Below are 19,913 nucleotides of genomic sequence, written 5' to 3' on the forward strand. Positions count from 1 at the left end.
ACCTACCAAATGAGAGTCGCTAGGACAGGAGTCTGGAGTGTGCATTTTCCCACAAGTGTCCCAGATGATCCTGCATCAGGTGGTCTGAGGCCCACTCTTTGAAAACATCCTATTAGAATCTGAGTATTCATTCATAGTCACCCAGCTTCCAAGAGAACCATGCTGACATCACCGTTTCCATTTCATGGGAATCAGTTTTTATTTTGCACTTGTGCGGTGCATTAACAAATTCAACATACAAGATAGCATTACATATTGTAGGTTAGCATTACGGCTTTATGCAATTTCACACGATTCATGTTAGCTTTTTCAGATTTTTTTTTTAATTTGACACGTTTATTTTATTCTTGAGTTTCATGTTTACAAGAGAAGACACAGGGTAAAGAAAGACAACCACATTGGAGAAGGATCATGGCGAGGGAAATGTCACTATCACGGCCATCATAAAAGCCTTCCAAGAAAAAGGACTTGCGTAATTCCCTCTCCTGAGCAAGCTGCCCCTGTCCCACAAACCAGTTCTGTCTGTTTTCATACCTAGAGCACTGTTTATAAGCATGTACAATCTTGGCTGTGCTCCACTGAGAACTGAAAGAAGGAGTAACTCATAAAGGGACTTTTGTTATTAAGAAAAACTCTTGTCTTCCCAAAGGAATCAAGATATCAGCAGGGAAGAACTGACTCTTGGAAAAATCAGAAGTGACCATTCCCTAACCTATTCCTGACCATGAGTGCCTTGTGCAAAAACTAGGATGTGACTCTCTTGTCTTTCAACTGACTATCAGGAGGAGGCATTCCTCTTCCACCCTCATCAGTTAGCTCTGGGAGGAACAAACGTGAAAGCCAAAGTCAGTTAGGAAACTTTGGGACAGCAAAGTCAAGGGCACGATGGATCAGGCCTGAGGTAGGAGGGAGGAAACCTGTACTTCCTTTTGGCCTTTTTCTGAGAAAAACACCGAGGCAGCTCATAGGCTACGGAACTACCGGTTCCTCCCTTGTCACCTCACCACCCACTACTCAGTAGACCCAAGGAATTCAAGGAATAAAGCTACAAGGAGATGGGAAAGAGAAGAGTGGGGTGAGGCTGTTTTCCCATACTTATACCAGGAGGAGCTACAGAGGCACACACAGCAGGGCAAAGATCAGACTATCTCCACCTGTTGCTTTGCATTGTTTCTGGGAAAGAAACAAAAATGGATTGCTCAGCAATTTCTGATCTTTAGACATTAAGGCGATGAAGAGGAATCATTTAAATTTTTTCCTAATGGGGTTTCAGAGTGCTCTTGTTAGATTTACATTAAACTATCTCAAAATGCCATTTTTAGAAAACAAAAATTATTTTGCTTCTACGTATGATACAGTATTTACATCCCATGGAGTATAGGACCGAGACTGGTGGTGTGAACCCAACTGATGGGGAGAGAATGAATCAGATTGTAGTGGGTGGGAGCTGACAGGGACAAGGACAGAGAGGACTTTGTGCCTGCTCAGTACTGCTCTGCCTTGTCAAGAATCAAGGTTAAAAAAAAAAAAAAGGATTGGGGAGGAGCAGATAGGTTTTAAATCCATAAGAGCTAAGGGAACACCAAAGGCAACAACATCGCCACTCTCCACAGAGACTCCGCTTTTTAACTCCCTTCTCAGAAGGAAGTTAGAAAGCGATGTTCTCCCATGGAAGTGGACCTTCCATTTTAGCTAATCCCTTAGGCTTTGCTTCAAGCTGCTGCTGACTTGAGTTCCTCTTCAGGCTAGCAAAAATACCGACTGCCTATCCAAGCATCCGTATTGTCAGTGAAGTCCCCGTCACCGTTAGAGACATGGCTGGACTGGGAGTAAAAGGAGACTTGAATTCTAATTCAGGATCTGAGTGCTCTCAACCTCTGTGCCCCCTGGAAGGAAGGAAGGTGGGACTCCATGCTTCCCCTCATCCCTCCAGCTGGTGGTTAAGACTCTTAAGTTCCAAGAACCAAGCACTTTGTTTTGAGGGAAAAGATGTCCTGAAAGAATCCAAGTTACCTTTATGACTCAGTCCCACTGCTATTATTAAGAGTCATTGCTAAAAAATGTCAGGAGAATAGTTTTTGAGGCCCTTTGCCTTATTAAGCAAAACTAACCACTAACCACACCTAAGCTTACTTGAGAAGACTCTAGCTTCTCAAGGGTCAGAATTTCTGGAAAAACAAAGGCCAACTTAATTCTTCAAACATCTGATGATTTCTAACCCATCAACCCGAAATAGCTATTGCTTCCACAGCCAGCTGCAAAAGTGTGTGTAAGGGGGGGGGGGGGGGGGGTTTGCAGCCATTTCATTTCTCCTTTCCATACCTGCAAATAAGTGTTTGGGATCAGCAGGATGTGTTCATGGGTACTATCCTATAGCTGAAGTTGAAATTCCCACAGCTCTGCTTAGAGACATCATCTTGTTTTGTAAACCCAATTCTGCCTCATGAGTCCCACGTGTCCATGTGCTTCATCACAATTTAGTCATAGGCTGCCGTCTACCCCTTCATGGTAGGAGAGCTGACAGCAAAGACCCGTCTCTCAAATAGTCTTTCTCCTGGAAACCCGGCCACATCCAGTCCACCTTTGTTCTTGGCTTACTACAGACCTCTGACTGGAGCTCAGTAAAAGAGCAGAGGTGTCAGAGGGAACAGGAAGAAAAGATGGGGACAATGAAAATACGAGGTTTTACAAGAGCAAAGTATCCTTAGAGGTGGGGAGAGTAACTGTTCAGAGAAGCCCAGTGAAAAGAGGCCAATTTCAGGTGATCAGCAAATACAGTTCGGCACAAAACACAATTTTCATGGGTTAAAATCTGTAACTGGATATTGGCAGCTAGGCTAATTTCTTGTTTGTATTAGACATGCAAATATAGGTTACATTGTTATATAGAAACTTGTAGAGGTCTTTCCCTCTCTCTTTTCCCCCATTTAAAAAAGAAAAAAGAAAAACGAATTTCTAGTGCCTTGCAAAGGAGAGAAATCATCATCTCTAAGAACTGATCTGCAGCTGTGGTCACGTGGGGTGTTCTTTGTAGGGTTTATTTTTGTAAGAAATGTTCTTCTACAACTAACGTGAGGTTTTGAGTCCGCTTCTCTCTGTCACCTCTTTCCCCACCATGTCCCTGCCCAGCCTGGCCCCGGGGTCGGAGGCAAGGGGCACGGGGCTAGTACTCGCTCAGACTGTGCCACTTGGCCACCGGCTTGCGGGGGCTCTCGCAGACCTCTCGCCAGTGCTCGGCCCCGCTGGCTGTGACGCTGTGCGCCCCCAGGATCAGCCTGCCCACCACCTCGTTCTTGGTGGTGCGGTCAAAGTCGATGACGAGGAACTCGATGCTGATGTCGGGCAGGAGGTCAGTGGGGATGTCGTAGATGAAGGACTCGTTGAAGACGGGGTTCAAAGTGCACTTCTTCACGTGGGTTTTCTTCTTGGCGATGCGCTTTCTGCCGTAGTAGACGTTCACCTTGACGTAAGGATCTGGGGCCCCCGGGGAAATAAAAAAAGAAAAAGAAAAAAGACAGGCCTATGACTCAGTCCTCTACGGGATAATGGTGGTTTCATGCTGGGACGGAGGGGGTTCTGTTGTCCATGTCCTTGGTGGCCACCCCTACGTGGCCCTTTTTTTTTTTTTTTTTTTAAATCTCTTTGATCTTATACAGAGAGGAAGGGAGAGAGAGAGTTAAAGACATCGATGAGAGAGAAACATCGATCAGCTGCCTCTTGCACACCCCCCACCGGGGATATGCCCGCAACCAAGGTACATGCCCTTGACCGGAATCGAACCTGGGACCCTTCAGTTCGCAGGCTGACGCTCTGTCCACTGAGCCAAACCAGTTGTGGCCCTCCGTGGTCTTTCCTGACAGCACAACAAATGCCTGGAGTGAGGACTCGGCACCTGTCACAGGCTCCTATGAGGGCATCTCCCCAAAGGTCAAGATCCCATTGGCTCACCCAAAGCACTTCCCTGCCTAGGAAAATCTATAACCTAGATATTCACCAGGAAGAGGAAGTAGACACAGAGAGGAACGCATGCAAAGTGACAGGTATAAGGGGTCCTGGACCTGCCGTGTGTGTGTGTGTGTGTGTGTGTGTGTGTGTGTGTGTGTAGGGGGCATCTGGCCTCAGGCAGGAGGAGGGGGTGTCATTAAGACACTTAGACATGGGTTGAAGTAAATAGCTGCTACCTGAGAGACCGGTGATATCCATCTTCGGTAAGTGTCTGGCTTTGAGGACCACCACCGTCATCCTCTGTGCCACGGGCTGATAGGACAGAGACACCTGGAGCTCCCCTCTGCTAATGCACTTCTGTGGAGAAAAACAGCACATGAGAGTCCCGGCAGGGGGAGCTGGGCCTGGCACAGGAAGAGGCGGAGGAGAGGGACGAGAGGCTGCAGAGGAAGCACGGGGAGGAGAAGGCTGTCTGGCAGGTACCCATCCCCCAGCAAGATGTACCATCACTGAACAGGGAAGGGATGAAAAGAAAGGTTCCAATTATCATCCGGATGCTGAATAAGATCACTTCCATGGAGAGGCAGCCCCGCCTTGTTGTGTTTTTTTTTTATTAACATATTTTTTGATTTTTTTACAGAGAGGAAGGGAGAAAGAGAGCTAGAAACATTGATGAGAGAGAAACATCCATCAGCTGCCTCCTGCACACCTCCTACTGGGGATGTGCCTGCAACCAAGGTACATGCCCTTGACCAGAATGCACCCTGGGACTTTTCTGCACAGAGGAGACAAAGATGGAACAAGCAGAGCAGTAAGAAGCCTGTCCCTGTGCTGCCAGGAGATCCAGGAAGGCGCTGCCAGTTGACATCTGGGCTGCGTTTCGAAGGGTGAGTAAGAGGCCCTGAGACAATGGGCAGAGGGAGGCTCACACCAGGCGAGTGGCAGGAGTGGCTGTTACAGAGGCACGGGGCCCTGTCAGGGGACACTGTGTTCAGGGGATGTGAGAGGCGCATGTTCCTGGTGGGGGGGGCCTGGCAGGAGGGATGAGTCAGGAATCTGGGGAGGTGGGGGAGATGAAGGGAAAGAGCAGGGGGGCATGCTAGCCAAACAGCAGAGTCACCCCCAGGCTAAGTGAGGTCTGTAAGTGTAGGAGGGGCAAAGTTAGGATGGTTGTTTTTAATATTTTATTAATAAAATTATTATTCTAGTGAGAGCTGAAAAATGGAGAAAGACCAAAGTCAGAGAGCTCAGCTAAGGGCTGCTGCAGTAGGCTAAGGAAGCAATGAGGAGGCCTGGAGCCAGGGCTATGGCAGAAGGGAGGGACATGAAGGTAAGCTATGTCTCACGGAGAATGGTCAGGATGTCCTAGGTGTGGGTGGCTAATTAGACATAAATGTAGGGGAGAAGGAAGGGAGAGAGGAATGTTTGTTTGTTGGTTTTTGTCTTGTGGGAGGACTATTGAGTTTCTAGCTTAGAAAGTGGGGCTGAGGCTGAGATAAAGAAAACAGAAGGAGGTAGAATTTGAGGAATTTAAGGCACAAGTTAAATTTGGGACAAAATCATTCCGCCACTATCAAATCAATATATATACATATGTATAGCTTATTATTTTATCCTAATATGTTTGTTTGTTTTTTAATCGATTTCAGAGAGTGAGGAAGGGAAAGAGAGGGAAACATCAATTGGTTCCCTCTCATACGTGCCCTGATCGGGGGTTGAACCTGCAATCTGGGTATGTGTGCCCTGACTGGGAATCAAACCCGCCACCTTTTGGTATTTGGGATGATACTGAGTCATCCAGCCAGGGCCTACTATCAAATCTAATTCCTAGTCCCAAAGAAATGTCACCTAGTTCAGGAATTTTTCTTAGCTCGAGCAAAAATAGACTATTCTCACTACCAGCCTCACATGTCCATCAAAATGATTTATTGTGCACGTACTAAGGGCCAGGCACTCTGCCAGCGGCCAGGGCTGAAAAAATAGACAATGAAGAGTCCTACCCTCAGAAGCTAGAGGCTAGTTCTCTACCTGCTCAGGTGTGTCTCCCACAGGAAAGAACAACAGGAGCAATCTGATTAGCGTATCAACGAAAAACAAGGGGAAAACCTAATCGTTCGTGTTTTAATTATAAGCCTCACGTCATCTCAGGGAAGAAAGTTGTGATAATAAGGAATTAGATTATTTCATGTGGTTTAAAACATTTCTCAAGTTTTTTAATTTGAGAGTGGAGTCCGTTCTTCCCCCTCCCTACTTGTTCTTCAACAAATCTCCACCTTTGCTGTAAAAAAAAAAAAAAGACTATGTTTCATACCAGGAGCATATGAAAATGTCTCCCCTAGGGCATAGAACAGGACTAACTACAATTTAATTTTGAAACTGAAGTACTAAAGAGAACAACAGTCTTTAAAAAAGATTTGATAGCTTTTCTCTGCTGGATGGAAGTCTCACATTTTTCCTTACCCATCACATACATATTGCCAGCTTTTGATGATGTCCGCAGCAAGTTTAAAATCACAGGCTGGTTGCCTTTGCCAACCAGTATACTCCTGGACTGCTTTCTTTGGACACAAATCAGAATACAGAGAATGTAAACTCGTTTTTACTGTTACCCACAGCCAAATGGCATTAGGGAAGTAATCCCCCATGAGAAAGAAAATCAAATGCCTTCCAAGACATTTCAGAACTGAGCTATCCAATACAGTAGCCACTAGCTGCATGTGCCTATTTAAGTGATAACTTATTAACATCTTAGTTCCTCAGTCACAGGAGCCATATTTCAAATGTTCAACAGCCTTGTGTGGCTACCATATTGGACAGTTTCACCATCACAGAGTCCCAGCAGACAGAGCTGATCTAGAAAGCAAGAACCTTTGGATTATTTGGGCCATTGCTCACCTCCATTTCCACGAATGGACCATCCTTGAATACTGGTATCTAAATATTAAATATGTGATCTTTAAATATAATTCTAACTTTATACAGAAGAAGGATACATGGGGTTAAATGGATATTTGATTTTAAAAAATAACAGAGTTTTAGCCGGGACCGGTTTGGCTCAATGGATAGAGCGTCGGCTTGGGGACTGAAGGGTCCCAGGTTCGATTCCGGTCAAGGGCATGTACCTTGGTTGCAGGCATATCCCCAGTAGGGGGTGTGCAAGAGGCAGCTGATCGATGACTCTCATCAATGTTTCTAACTTTCTATCTCTCTCCCTTCCTCTCTATACAAAATCAATAAAATATATTAAAAAATAAAAAAATAAAAAAAATAACAGAGTTTTAGCCGTGGCTGGTGTAGCTCAGTTGGTTGAAGCGTTGTCCCATACACCAAAAGGTGGCAGGTTCAATTCCCGGTCGCTCAGGGCACATACCCAGGTTGCGGGTTCAATCCCTGGTCAGGGCACTTGTGGGAGGCAACTGACCAGCATTTCTCTCTCATATCGATGTTTCTCCCCCTCCCACTCCCCACATCGCTCTCAAATTCATTCAATTAAAAAAACGACCACTTACTATAGTAGTATTACATTTTCTCAATATTTGTTTAAGACTGTTTCCTAAATCATTCATTATAGCAAAATCGCCCTAATCCAAACCTCCATGTCCCTTCCCTAGGTCTTTGAGAAAGTGGACAACTTCTGGTTACCCTTTTAATATTTTTCTCCCCTAAAACCACTCCTCAGGCAACTGTCTTCCTTCTGCCTCCTCCACCCCCCCCCCCCCCCCCGCCACCTTTGTCGTTTACATGGGCAGAATGCCAGCCCCATTCAGCTGCCCCTTTGTGATACCCAAGTCTGCAGCCACAGCCCTACCTGAAAGCCATTCCATTCTGCGCCGGAGAACAGTTTCATGTCCCCTCCTCCTCCTCCCCTTCTCTCCCCGCCCAATCCCATGCCAAGCAGCGTTGCCAATGGCTCTTTTTCAAAGGCTCTTTGTCAAGGGCTGGGAGCGAGCTCTGTTTCCCAGTCCCCTGGCTTAATGAGGCTCAGAGCCCGTTGTGGGGCAGGCGAGCAGAAGGACGAGGGGGAGGAAGGGTTTTGTCCGTGCCTGACGCGTTGGGAGGCTTTGCCCTCCCCCAGGGGGAAAGAGGAACAGGAGCCTGGATCCTAACGCAGACAGACAGACAGACAGAAACCCTGAGGGGAGGGAGAAACCTGTTTCCTCCAGCTAGCAGAGCCCCTTCCCCAGTGATTTTCCAGCCACAGAGTCGCTGCATTAGGGGAGCCACACACCCACAGTGAACCTCCCCTGGGTTAGAGGTAGGAAGGGCCACCTCCACATCCATCACGACCGTGGGAAAACGAGAGAAACAAAACCCTGCACGTTCCGCCCTCTTAGCCTCCCCACTGCGCACACAGAGCAGCTCCTTCATGGCTCCTGGGAAAGTGACATTCCCTTCTCCTCTCTCTCCAGCCCCTTTGGCCAGAATGGGTGACCTCCAAGGCCCCTTGTCAATCTGAGGTCTTAAGAATCCTTTCGTTAAGTGGCCATTGTCCCAGGTCAGCAACACTAGATTGGACGGTGGAAAGACAGGAAAACAATGACCTGAAGAAATGAGGAGGAGTCTAACAACTCTCTATTACCCACTCTAATTCTCTTTCCCAGTGTCTCCGCTTTATTCCCCGGCCCTCTCTGCATGGTCTCCCTGCTCTTTGTGGGGAATTTATTATGGGAACATAAATTCACATTAATTTCTATCTAAATAAAATACTAGGGAAAAAGTTGCTTGCCACACACACACACACACACACACACACACACCAAGTCCCAAAGTCCAATTCAGAGATTTTTCGTATTAGAGAGTTTATACTGTGATCTCCTTTTACTAATCATCAAGAGTTAATTTTTCATGCTTCTTATATCTTTTTGTATGTTCATAAGAACCAAGAGTGCACACATAACGTGATCCCAGGAACCTTCCTGATTCAGCCTAGAAGGAGATTGAGGCCCAGAGATGTTAATTCCTTGTCCAGATTAAGGTAGTGAAGTGGATAGAGTCAGAAATGATCAGTCCTGGGCTTTGTCAACCAGACGGCACTGTATAATGGAAAGACCAACACATGAACTTGCCACTGAAGGCCAGGAAATGCAATCCTCACCACCACGTGGGAATCTTTGGAGGAGGATAATTGGGCCCCATATTATAATATAAAGGAATGCTTTACACAGATACCCCCCAAAAAAAACAAAGAACAAACAAACAAACAAAACTCTAGACAGCGTGGAGTGGTCCTGAGCAGCTCTAACCACTGAGCTCAGGGGAGATGCAGAGAGGGCAGGCAGACCCTTGGCTAAGCAGGAGGGTTCGGGTGGCACTGGGAGGCTGCAGTGCTAGGGATGGCCAGGGTGAGTGGTCAGGGAGGTGGCCCAGGTTGGAACACAGCCCTGCTCATCGTTACTGGGTGAGGAAGACACTGCTAGGAAGCCAGAGGCTGGAGCGCTCTGGTGTGGGGCTGCACCGGCTCTGGGTGCCCTGTGTGGGGCCTCTCCCAGGGAAGGTGTTGCTAAGGATTACAGCCCTGGCTTATCCCTCCCCAAGGGGAGTGAATAAAACAGAAAGAAGTCTGGCTCATGCCAACCTCCCACCCCCATCCCCCGGGCGTTTGGTAAATGCCCCCTGCTCAGTCTCCTGAATTAAAATTCAGGTCTGACTTCAAAGCCCTTGCTATTAACCACTTACATTTAATCCTGAAAAAATAAATGAAACTCTGCGTTAAAATGTCAACAAAGTCTTTCAAAACTTCTGCCAGTATGGTAATTGCCAAAAACGGTTTGTCTTTCCTCCCCTAGGGCACTGATGTACGGGGATGTTATCTCATTTGAGCCACAGACTGCTCAAGGAAGGCAGTATTAGCTCCGTCTTACATGGTGTGTGTGTGTGTGTGTGTGTGTGTGTGTGTGTGTGTGTGTCAGTCAGGAAGCTTAGAAAAGTTATTCTCCCACGTCACACAGCTGGAAAAGGGTGAGCTGGAACATGAAGTCAGACAGTCCAACTCCAGAGCCTGAGGGCTTAGCCATAGAACTACACTGCCTCTCCGATTGTGGAGGGCAGGGACACACTGATGTACCCCTGAAATGACAACTCAAGAGCCAATGCTAGCCCAGTGGGAGAGAAGGCTCTCCCCCCCGCCCACCCCCTCACCCCCAGCTTCTCGTGCAAACAGAGAGGAGGAATAGAGAGAGAAATAACTGTAGCAAAGGAGGTTTGGGCCTGGCTCAGGGGCTCGGAGGAGGCGAAGCAATCCATTAAATTGCATTTATAAAATGGTTACTAAAAGACACACAGACATACTATTTATACCCCTAAGGATTGTTTTCTCCTCACTAGATAAACGTAATAAGAATACCGAATATCTGCTGCTGGGAAAGGAAAGCAGAGAGGAAAATTATTATTTAAAAAATATATATTTTATTGCTGAAACCGGTTTGGCTCAGTGGTAGAGCGTTGGTCTGTGGACTGAAGGGTCCCAGGTTCGATTCTGGTCGGGAGCATGTGCGTTGATTGTGGGCACGTCCCCGGTGGGGGGTGTGTGGGAGGCAGCTGGTCGATGTTTCTCTCTCATCGACATTTCTAGCTCTCTATCTCTCTCCCTTCCTTTCTGTAAAAAGTCAATAAAATATATTTAAATATATATATCATATATATATAAAATTGATTTTTCACAGAGAGGAAAGGAGAGAGATAGAGAGCTAGAAACATCGACCACCTGCCTCCTGCATACCACCTGCTGGGGATGTGCGCGCATCCAAGGTACATGCCCTTGACCGGAATCGAACCCGGGACCCTTCAGACCGACACCCTATCCACTGAGCCAAACCGGTCTCGGCATGGGGGGAAAATTATTGAACTACCTTCAAAGTTGTGAGAAATTCACTAGAGGAAGATCACACGTTATTTTGGAGGAAAAAAATTAGCCCCTCCATCTAAGCAGGCGGGGTGCAGGCTCAGGATCCCAGCGACTAAGTGGAATTTCAGAAGCTCCCTCTCCCTCTCTCTCCCAGAAGCTGCTTCCTAGAGGAGACCCAGCCCGCCAGGCCCTCCGTCTTCCTCTGACCACGGCTTACGCTTGGCAGGTGAGAGCTTCCTGCCCCACAGTCCCTCTCTGCCTCCCACTCCATGCCCTCCCCCTTCCCCCAGCACACACGTCCTCCTCACCTGGATGTTCCTTTTGATGATGTCCCTGGTCAGCTGCACCTTGCCCGTGCTGGGGTCCACCCCGGCCAGCGGCACCATGACCTCCCCGATGACGTCGTCCCGGGAGAAGCGGTCAAAGCTGAGGACCAGGAAGTGCAGCACCAGGTCCTGGAGCTGGCTGTAGGGGATGCCGTAGAAGGTGAAGGTCTCGTCGAACACGGGGTCCAGGGTCTTGCGCAGCACCCTGGTCTTCACCCGGTGCCGCTTGTCGGGCAGGATGGTCATTTTGATGTAGGGGTCAGAGCCCTGAGTCTGGTCGTCCATCACGGGCAGCCCGTGGGCCTCCTGGATCGTCACCACCAGGGCTTTCTTGGGGAAGTTATAGTCCACCGAGAAGGTGAGGGATCCCAGCATGACGTCCTCCTCCGGGGAGGACGGAGAGCTCGTCTTGCTCTCCCCGGGGGTGAGGCTGGCCATGGGGCTCCTCAGGTCCTCCCCGTAGTCCGCCTTGATGGGTAACTGGCCTATACAAGACCCAGAACTGGGCGGCCTGGGGCCCTTGTCTCGGCCCAGCAGGCCGGCCTCGGCTGCACCCACCAACAGGTTCCCGTGTCCGCCTTCCCTCCCATCTTTGTCTCTCCGCACTTTGATGATCTTCTTCTTGTTGCTGAGGGTCTCTGGGTATATGCTGATGCCTTTGAGCATGTGAATGAACTTGTACGGGGGGTTCTTGTGCTTCTTCTCTGCCTGCTGGTGGCAGCACGTCCAGACAAAGACGGTCACCGAGACGCACACCACCAGCACCGAGGCCCCGATGAGGCCTGCCACCACCGGTGACATATCTGAGGGTGGAGACCAGAGAAGGTTAGGGCAGGTGGACCTCACCCCCTCCCAGAGCTCTCCTACGTGGGGCCCCTGCTGGAGCCAAGTTCATCCCAGCCTGGCCTCCAAAACACAGTTTGCTCATCCGGGGCTTGAGAACTCTTTGAAGTGCCTCATCCTTCCTCTCAACCAACCCACGGCCCTTCCTTTCCACCAAACCTGGACGAAACATTCACCTTCTCCAGAAAGACTTCCCTAAGTGCCCAACCAACTCCCTGTTATTTTCTCGGCCTTCCCTTCGCACGTATGAACTTGGTTTTTCTAATAACGATTTGTTTCACATAAACTGCCCTGTGGGTGTTGGAAGGTCACCTTTTTACATGGGAACCCATTCAGCCCAGTGGTCACCCCAGGGCAGGAGGGGTGTCTGGGTTCAGGGGTATCCCACAGCATCTCGTGCAGGGTTTGTGAGCAATGGGGCTGTGTTGACTTGCTGGCATGGAGGGTGAAAGGATGTGGGATTGACTTCGTTTTAGTAGGTTGCTCCAGGGGAGCAAAAGGGGGTGGATGGTAATAAGAACAGTCTTTTTTTTTAAATCTTCACCCGAGGATAATTTTCCCATTGATTTTTAAAAAATATATATTTTATTGATTTTTTACAGAGAGGAAGGGAGAGAGATAGAGAGCTAGAAACGTCGATGAGAGAGAAACATCGACCACCTGCCTCTTGCATACCCCCTACTGGGGATGTGCCCGCAACCCAGATACATGCCCTTTACCGGAGTCGAACCTGGGACCTTTCAGTCTGCAGGCCCATGCTCTATCCACTGAGCCAAACCGGTTTCGGCTTCCCATTGATTTTTAGAGAGAGTGAAGGGTGTGAGGGAAGGTGAGAGAGAGAGAGAGAGAGACAGACAGACAGACAGACAGACCGACATTGATGTGAGAGAGAGACACACTGATTGATTGCATCCTGCAGGTGCCCTGACTGGGGCAGGATTGAACCTGAGGCCCTTTGGTACACGGGTGGATGCTCTAACCACTTAGCACACCAGCCAGGGAGGGTCTAAGTACTTTTAAAATATGTTCTAAATTTCAGCTCATAGATATTTAAAAATGGAAAAATTTTAGAAAGAGAAATAGAGACTGGAAAAGTCAGATCTTTGCTCAAATGTCACCTTCTTAGTAAGATCTTCCCTGACCACCCCATTCAAAAGTGCAGCCTTCTCCATCCCAAAGACCCACACTTCTGCCCTGCTTAATTTTCTCCATGTGTCTGCTCTTTCTTTCTCTTTTTCTCTCTCTCATACACACCCACATACACAAGATTATATATAGACACACATATAAATTTACTGTTTATTATCTGTTTTCACTAGAATATAAGTTTTATGAGGACAGGCATTTTGTTTGTTTTGTTTATTTCTATATCCCCAGCACTAAAGACACTTAATATATATTTGTTGAATAAATAAGTAACTAAAGAGAAACAGATTTCTTTCCCTTCCTTTCCTTTAGTCTTACCTGTCTTTTCCCCACACAGTTGGCCCCTGACTTAGATAATTAGGTTTGGGGTTATTTCCCCTTTAAGTTCCCTGAAGCCAATTGGTCTCGATACAGCCTCTAGTTTTCTACATTACTTGACTTGCTTAATTTTTTTTCCAATTACATTTTACATTCAATATTATTTTGTATTAATTTCAGGTGTACAGCAGAGTGGTCAGACAATCATATACTTTACAAAGTGTTCTCCCTGATATTTCCGGTACCCAAATAGTACCATAAATAGATATTACAAAATTATTGACTATATTTCCTATGCTGTACTTTACATCCCCATTAAAGTTACTATTTTGTAACTACCCCCACATAACTTTTTTTTAATGTTTTGCATATATATACTTATATGTTATATTGTATATTAATAACATGTCATGTATATGTGTATACACACACAAATTACAATCTTCTGTGGTAATCATTGAAACCCATTGTGCCATAATACGGTCCCTTGAATTTGAAATGTTATTACATAATTTTGTTTCAATAGAAGCAGAAACGTAACAAACCCACTTTTTTAAGGAAAGACTTGGGCAGGGAGAAATGAGAAAATAAGTATGACTCCATAATATTCCAGATTCTTCCTGGAACATCCTTTCACCAGGTGTGCCTGGCTCTCTGCCTCTCACTGCAGACCTGTGTTCACACTTCACTTTATCAGAGAAGCGTTTCCTGACTGCCCCACTTGAGAGAAGATCCCTATCACCTGCTTTATTTTTTTCTTCATAGTAGTTAATGGGCCCAACAATTTCTGTTTTTCCTCACCAGATAAATTAATGAGAATACTGAATGTCTGCTCACTGCTGTATCCCCAGGTCCTAGAACCAGGTGGCGCCTGGTAAGTGTTCAGGGAGCAAATGAGCTAGTAAATTCAAACAGCCTCCACAGATTGGAACAAGAGGGGGAGGTCAATATGATCACATATATCAAGGAAAATTTAAAATTCTATTTGGTTTTCAAAACCTACCAATAAGCAACGGGAGACCTTACTTGATAAGGATGAGCAAAAATCACTTAGCAGTTTGGGTGACCACAAGCATGGAGTATAATAAGGTTAGAGCCAACTTATACTTTAAAAAAAAACACCTATGTTTTATTGATTTTTTATAGAGAAGAAGGGAGATGGATAGAGAGCTAGAAACATCTATCAGCTGCCTCCTGCACACCCTTTACTGGGGATGTGCCTGCAACCAAGGTACCTGCCCTTGACCGGAATTGAACCTGGGACCCTTCACTCCACAGGCCGATGCTCTATCCACTGAGCCAAACCGGTTCAGGCCCAACTTATGCTTTGAATACAATGTCTGGCTCACAGGAGGGTAGTATAATTTCTTCTGCACTGGTCACAACATGTATGGAGTGTTCAGTCTACACTGACAGGAATAAACACTGCTTTTTTTTTTTTTGTACATTTATTATGTCCCTGCCAGGCATTGAACTAGAGCTTCCTCTCTATGAATCAAAGAACTCATTAAATATGTACTATTAATATACTCACTTACAATGGAGAAACCTGGGGACTCCAATCTGCCCAAGGCCAAGTAATGGCAAATGGCAGGGATGAGATTTAAATACTGGTTTTCCTGACACCAAAATGTCTCTACATTATGGATAATCAGGAGAGTAAAAGACCTGGGAACCACATCCAATGAAGGAAAATGGAAGGAACTGAAAGCTGAGAGGTCTAGGAATAATAACTTTCTTCAGTTATTTACGATGCTGTGATGGAAGAAGGTGTGATTTGATTTCACGTTGGAGCTTAGGCCCAGCACCAGCACATACAGGGTACAGGAAGACAGATCTGACTCAGTGAAAAGAGTCAAATTATTATTTCAACTGCCTCACAGTAGCCCAGACTGCTTTACATAATTGAAAACTTTCAGAGGTTGAATCATCACCATTGGTTAGGGATACTCAAAAGGAATTTCTTCCTGGCGATTGTGCTAAATATCTCCAAAGTCTTTTCTACTCCAAACATTCCATGGTTTCATGAAAGCTGGGGCCGGGTGAGAAAAGAAGGGGTTAGTCCTGGCCGAGTAGCTCAGTTGGTTAGAGTTCATCCTGATACACCAAGGTTTTGGGTTTGATCCCTGGTCAGGGCACATACAAGAAGCAATCAATGAATGAATAAATAAGTGGAATAACCAATCGATGTTCCTCTCTCTAAAATCAATAAAAATTTTTAAAAATTAAAAGAAAAGGAAGAGTTATATTATAAAACAATATAGTTAAGGAATAAAGCCATTAACAAAATAAATCAAGGTGACCATGTCCATACTAAATAATACTAGTGTTTATTCACAGAGCATTAAGTCAAATAAGAGTTATTCGGGAGAGAGTTTTCACAAAATGGGACAGCAAGCAGAAATAACATCCTGCTCATCTCTGAGTCCCTGAGTCTCTCGAATCTAACACAAGGTCAGTAAATATTTATTTGAACAATTGATTGGTTTCAATTGTCAATCAAAATGGCACACGCTGAAAAAAAATGGCTCTTGCCGGGACCGGTTTGGTTCAATGGATAGAGTGTCAGCTTGGGGACTGAAGGGTCCCAGGTTCGATTCCAGTCAAGGGCATGTACTTTGGTTTCGGGCATATCCCCAGTAGGGGGTGTACAGGAGACAGCTGATCGATGACTCTCTCTCATCGATGTTTCTAACTATCTCTCTCCCTTCCTCTCTGTATAAAATCAATAAAATATATATTTTTTAAAAAAAGGAAAAATAAATGGCTCTCTATTCACTAATAAGGGACTTTCCTGAAAATTGCTTGCTAATGATTAGTGAAATTGAACATTGATTGTCTCTGTGAGAAGAGGAAAGCGGGAAACTACCGAGAGATCTATGATTTGAAAGAGAGATCGAAAGGCCATGTTGGGAGACATGTGAGTGATCTTTTGTGATCTACCCTAAATTTACTCTGTGATCCCTAAAGGGAACCCACTGTTGCTTCCCATGCCTTGGCTTTTACTGCTAAAAAATGTGGGTGGTCTGGGTAAGAAAGAAGGTGAAGGATTCCTATCTGTCAGAAGGACAGAGAAGGAAAAGAAGAGAAACCAATCAATCCATTTGTAAGTCACCTATGTGCTTTTCTCCACCTTATTGCCCACTTTTGCCCTATTTTTTTTCTCAATTATTTGTTAACCTCTGCCTCTCCTTCCCACACTCAAGGCAGTTAATTAGAAAAACCAGGGATGCTGAAACTCAGAACCCTCTGTCTTGCTTTAGTCAAAAGGTTGGTGGGAAAAGGAAGTTGGAACTAATATCTGAAGTGAGTGCTTAAAGTAGTTGTAAATTGCAGTGACCGATGCTTCTTGCTCCTTTTGTGCTCTAAGGTTATGGCTAATTGAGCGTTGGCTTGGTGTATCTCCCAAGGGCTAAGGCATTTGAAGGGAAGTGCTCTACGAGACATGAAAAAGTCAGAAGTAACAGTTCCTTCGGAGGAAAGCCTCTGTAAGGGTTGGAAGGCCTGTGAGACACATCTAGGCTATGCCCAACTCTGTGGGTCCCTGACCAGCCTTCTTACTGACTTCCTTCACTAACCCAGCTTTTCCCTGTCATGTGTGATACAGATAGGAGAATAAACTTTGGCATCAACTGGACGTTGGCACGACCCTCACTATCCCGTGTAACTTTTATCTGTTTTATCTCCCTGAGCCTCAGTTTCCTCACCTGGAGAAAGTATATATAATTCCAACATCAGCCGAGACCGGTTTGGCTCAATGGATTGAGCGTCGGCTTGGGGACTGAAGGGTCCCGGGTTCGATTCCGGTCAAGGGCATGTACCTTGGTTGCGGGCATATCCCCAGTAGGGGGTGTGCAAGAGGCAGCTGATCGATGACTCTCTCTCATCGATGTTTCTAACTCTCTATCTCTCTCCCTTCCTCTCTGTACAAAATCAATAAAATATATATTTAAAAAAAATAAAAAAATAAAAAATAAAAATAATTCCGACATTAGCGGATATTTGCAAGGATTAAATAAAATGTAGTATGAAAAAGGCTGATAAAACTTATTTTCTCTTTTCCACTAATATTCCTTCTAAAGGAAATCCCACCATCTCACTTTCTAAAGAATTGGGAAATGCAATTAGAAAAAAACAACATGTTGAAAAGAACGCATCAGAAGAAAAAGAGCAGGAAGAAAATCATAGGGTGCTCAAGCAAGCACCAACAAGACATCTATTTTAGAAATTTAGGACTCAAAGAATAGCAATGCAGAAGGTGAAGTGGAAGAAACAAATATCAAGATTTAGCCTTGAGAATCAGTGGGAACAAGAAGCTAATGGGTGTGATTTGTTGTCTAGATACTTGCCCTAGTCTGATGTCTTCGAATATTGAGAGCATGGAGCACATTGAGTTTTGCTCATTTCCATAAGCCTCTCACCGGAGAGTGAGAAAAGCCACTTCCATGTTGGATTGTGGACCCACCCAAACACTGGATGCTCAAAACTTCTGGATTCGTCTCAGGTTTAGGATCTCTTAAAGAATATGAAGGAACCCTTGCCTGACAGACAGCACTCTCCCTGGTGTCTACCATCCAAACTGAGGTAAGTAGGATGGAGGGAGAAGCAGGGCAATTCTTATTTTTATTTTTTATTTCTGCACCGGGAAAACATAGCACAGGTAGCTTGTGACCCTAGCATATTTTGGAGGAATTCCCTAAGAGGGGGAAAAACTTGTCTCTTGAGCTTTTCTTTCCCATCTTTCCTATTTTCCACTCTACTCTCACCTCCAAGAAATGTTAACAGACCTTGGAGCCGCGCCGAGGTGACGTAATGCTTTCTCTGGTACACAAAGCGGCCTCCCCCGGGCCGGGCCTCTCTCGCCCCTCCCCCGCCGGCCTGGTCGGCCCCCACCAGCTCCAGCGCTTAGCGCGGGTGAGTCCCCCTGTTTGAAAAGCCAGCCCAGAGAACGGGGAACAAAAGGCCTGGGAGGGAGCGCCTGGGCACTGCCAGGAGGCCCAGAAATAGACATCACGTCATCCCCTCGCCCAGCGGCACCAAGCGCCATTTGGTGGCATCAGAGGGACCCCACCATTACGATGCAGAATAGAACTTGCAGGGCTCACGGCTCCCCTCCGCCTCAGCATCCAGCTGACCGGCCTAAGGAGTGGCTTCCTTTGAGCTCCCCACCCCCGCACCTCCCTCCCCGGAGGCCGCTGCCTCCCCCTGGCTGCCATCCACACGCAGCCCACAGCCTCCACACTGCCATCTTGATGCCCCATCCCCCTTGCCATCTCCCTCCCCCGCAGCAGCCCCGAGGACTAGGGTGGGGAGGAAGGGGCACCGCCCTGCGTGCCCCAAGGGGGAGGGCTCGGCCTACTCCACCTCTCCTCCCCCAGAAGGAGGGGTGCGCATCCTCTGCAAGCTCCCTAGTTCTCACCTCCAGCAGTGCTGACGGTGCACCGTGCAAGGTTTTTAGCATCCTGGACCCCATCCGGGGCCTCCATGTCTCTCTAGCCTTCTCAGCCTCTGCAGGCCACAGTTTAAGTTCAGGCTCTGCCCACTGCCCACCACCCACCGCCACAGCCCGATGCTAGCGGGGCTGGCCTTGGAGACCCTGGTTTCCTGCAGCCCCTGCCTGGGTTCCCCTAGCTTCACCACTCTTCCGATTACCGCAGGCTCAGTTGGGCCTTCTGTACTTACCAAAGCCAGGTCGGATATTGGTGATTTCGGCCATGTCGTAACCAGCGGCTATTGCTGTAGAGGCCGTTGCAATGGTCAGACAACTCTGGGAACCCTGGGTCAGAACCCAGGCAGCCGCTGCGCAGCGCTGGGTCAGGGGAGGGGGGAGGTATCTGGCGGCTGCCTCCTGTGACGGCCTGGTCCCTGGCTGCCAGCTGCGGTCGCCTCTTCAGTTGCTCCAGGGATGCTCTGAGCTAAGGATGCAGGTGCAGCCAGACTGGTCCTGATGCGAGGGAGGCCCCGCCTTCTTCCGAGCCGTCCTCGGCAGGAGACTCCGCCTCTGTCCGAAAAGTTCCGGAAGGCAGTGCCCGCCCCTTTCCGGAAGATGTCTGGGAGGGGACCCCAACACCGGTATTTCCTGAGAATAAGACCCGCCCACTGACAGGCTGTTTGTTGGTCTACTAAGGAGCAAAACCCAAGGATAGAGTTAAGAAGTGCAGGTATCCTGGATGGAATTGGAGAACATCATGCTGAGTGAAATAAGCCTGTCAATGAAAGAGAGATACCACATGACCTCACTTATTTATGGACAATAAAGAACATTATAAACTGAAGAACCAAAAGATAGATATAGAGACAGTAAAGCAACAAGCAGACTGTCAAATTACAGCGGGGAGGCTGGGGAGATCTGGGGGAGATAAGAGATCAACCGAAGGACTTGTATACATGTACAACCAATGGACACAAAACTCTGGGGATGGAGGGTATGTACGGGAGGGGGGGCATTGGTATATGTACAAAAATAATAACTTAATAAAAAATATATTAAA

At 46.9% G+C, this 19,913-nt stretch overlaps 1 protein-coding gene across 2 annotated transcripts; it reads right to left on the minus strand.

The window, feature by feature from the left end:
• Positions 1-179: 179 nt before the first annotated feature.
• On the minus strand, positions 180-19,402 carry SYT11 (synaptotagmin 11). 2 transcript variants are annotated; one of them, XM_036442150.2, is made up of 4 exons: positions 19,105-19,402; positions 11,098-11,918; positions 4,182-4,302; positions 180-3,474 (listed from the first exon to the last, which is right to left on the minus strand). In XM_036442150.2, exons 1-4 carry the CDS (start codon positions 19,136-19,138, stop codon positions 3,164-3,166), a joined length of 1,287 nt encoding a protein of 428 aa, XP_036298043.1. In that variant the 5' UTR covers positions 19,139-19,402; the 3' UTR covers positions 180-3,163. The 2 variants fall into 2 exon arrangements, with proteins under 2 accessions (XP_036298043.1, XP_036298042.1); XM_036442149.2 differs by having other exon boundaries at positions 4,179-4,302; positions 19,105-19,400.
• Positions 19,403-19,913: the final 511 nt, after the last annotated feature.

This window comes from Pipistrellus kuhlii, unplaced genomic scaffold, assembly GCF_014108245.1.
Source record: "Pipistrellus kuhlii isolate mPipKuh1 unplaced genomic scaffold, mPipKuh1.p scaffold_m20_p_18, whole genome shotgun sequence".
Lineage (NCBI taxonomy): Eukaryota > Metazoa > Chordata > Mammalia > Chiroptera > Vespertilionidae > Pipistrellus > Pipistrellus kuhlii.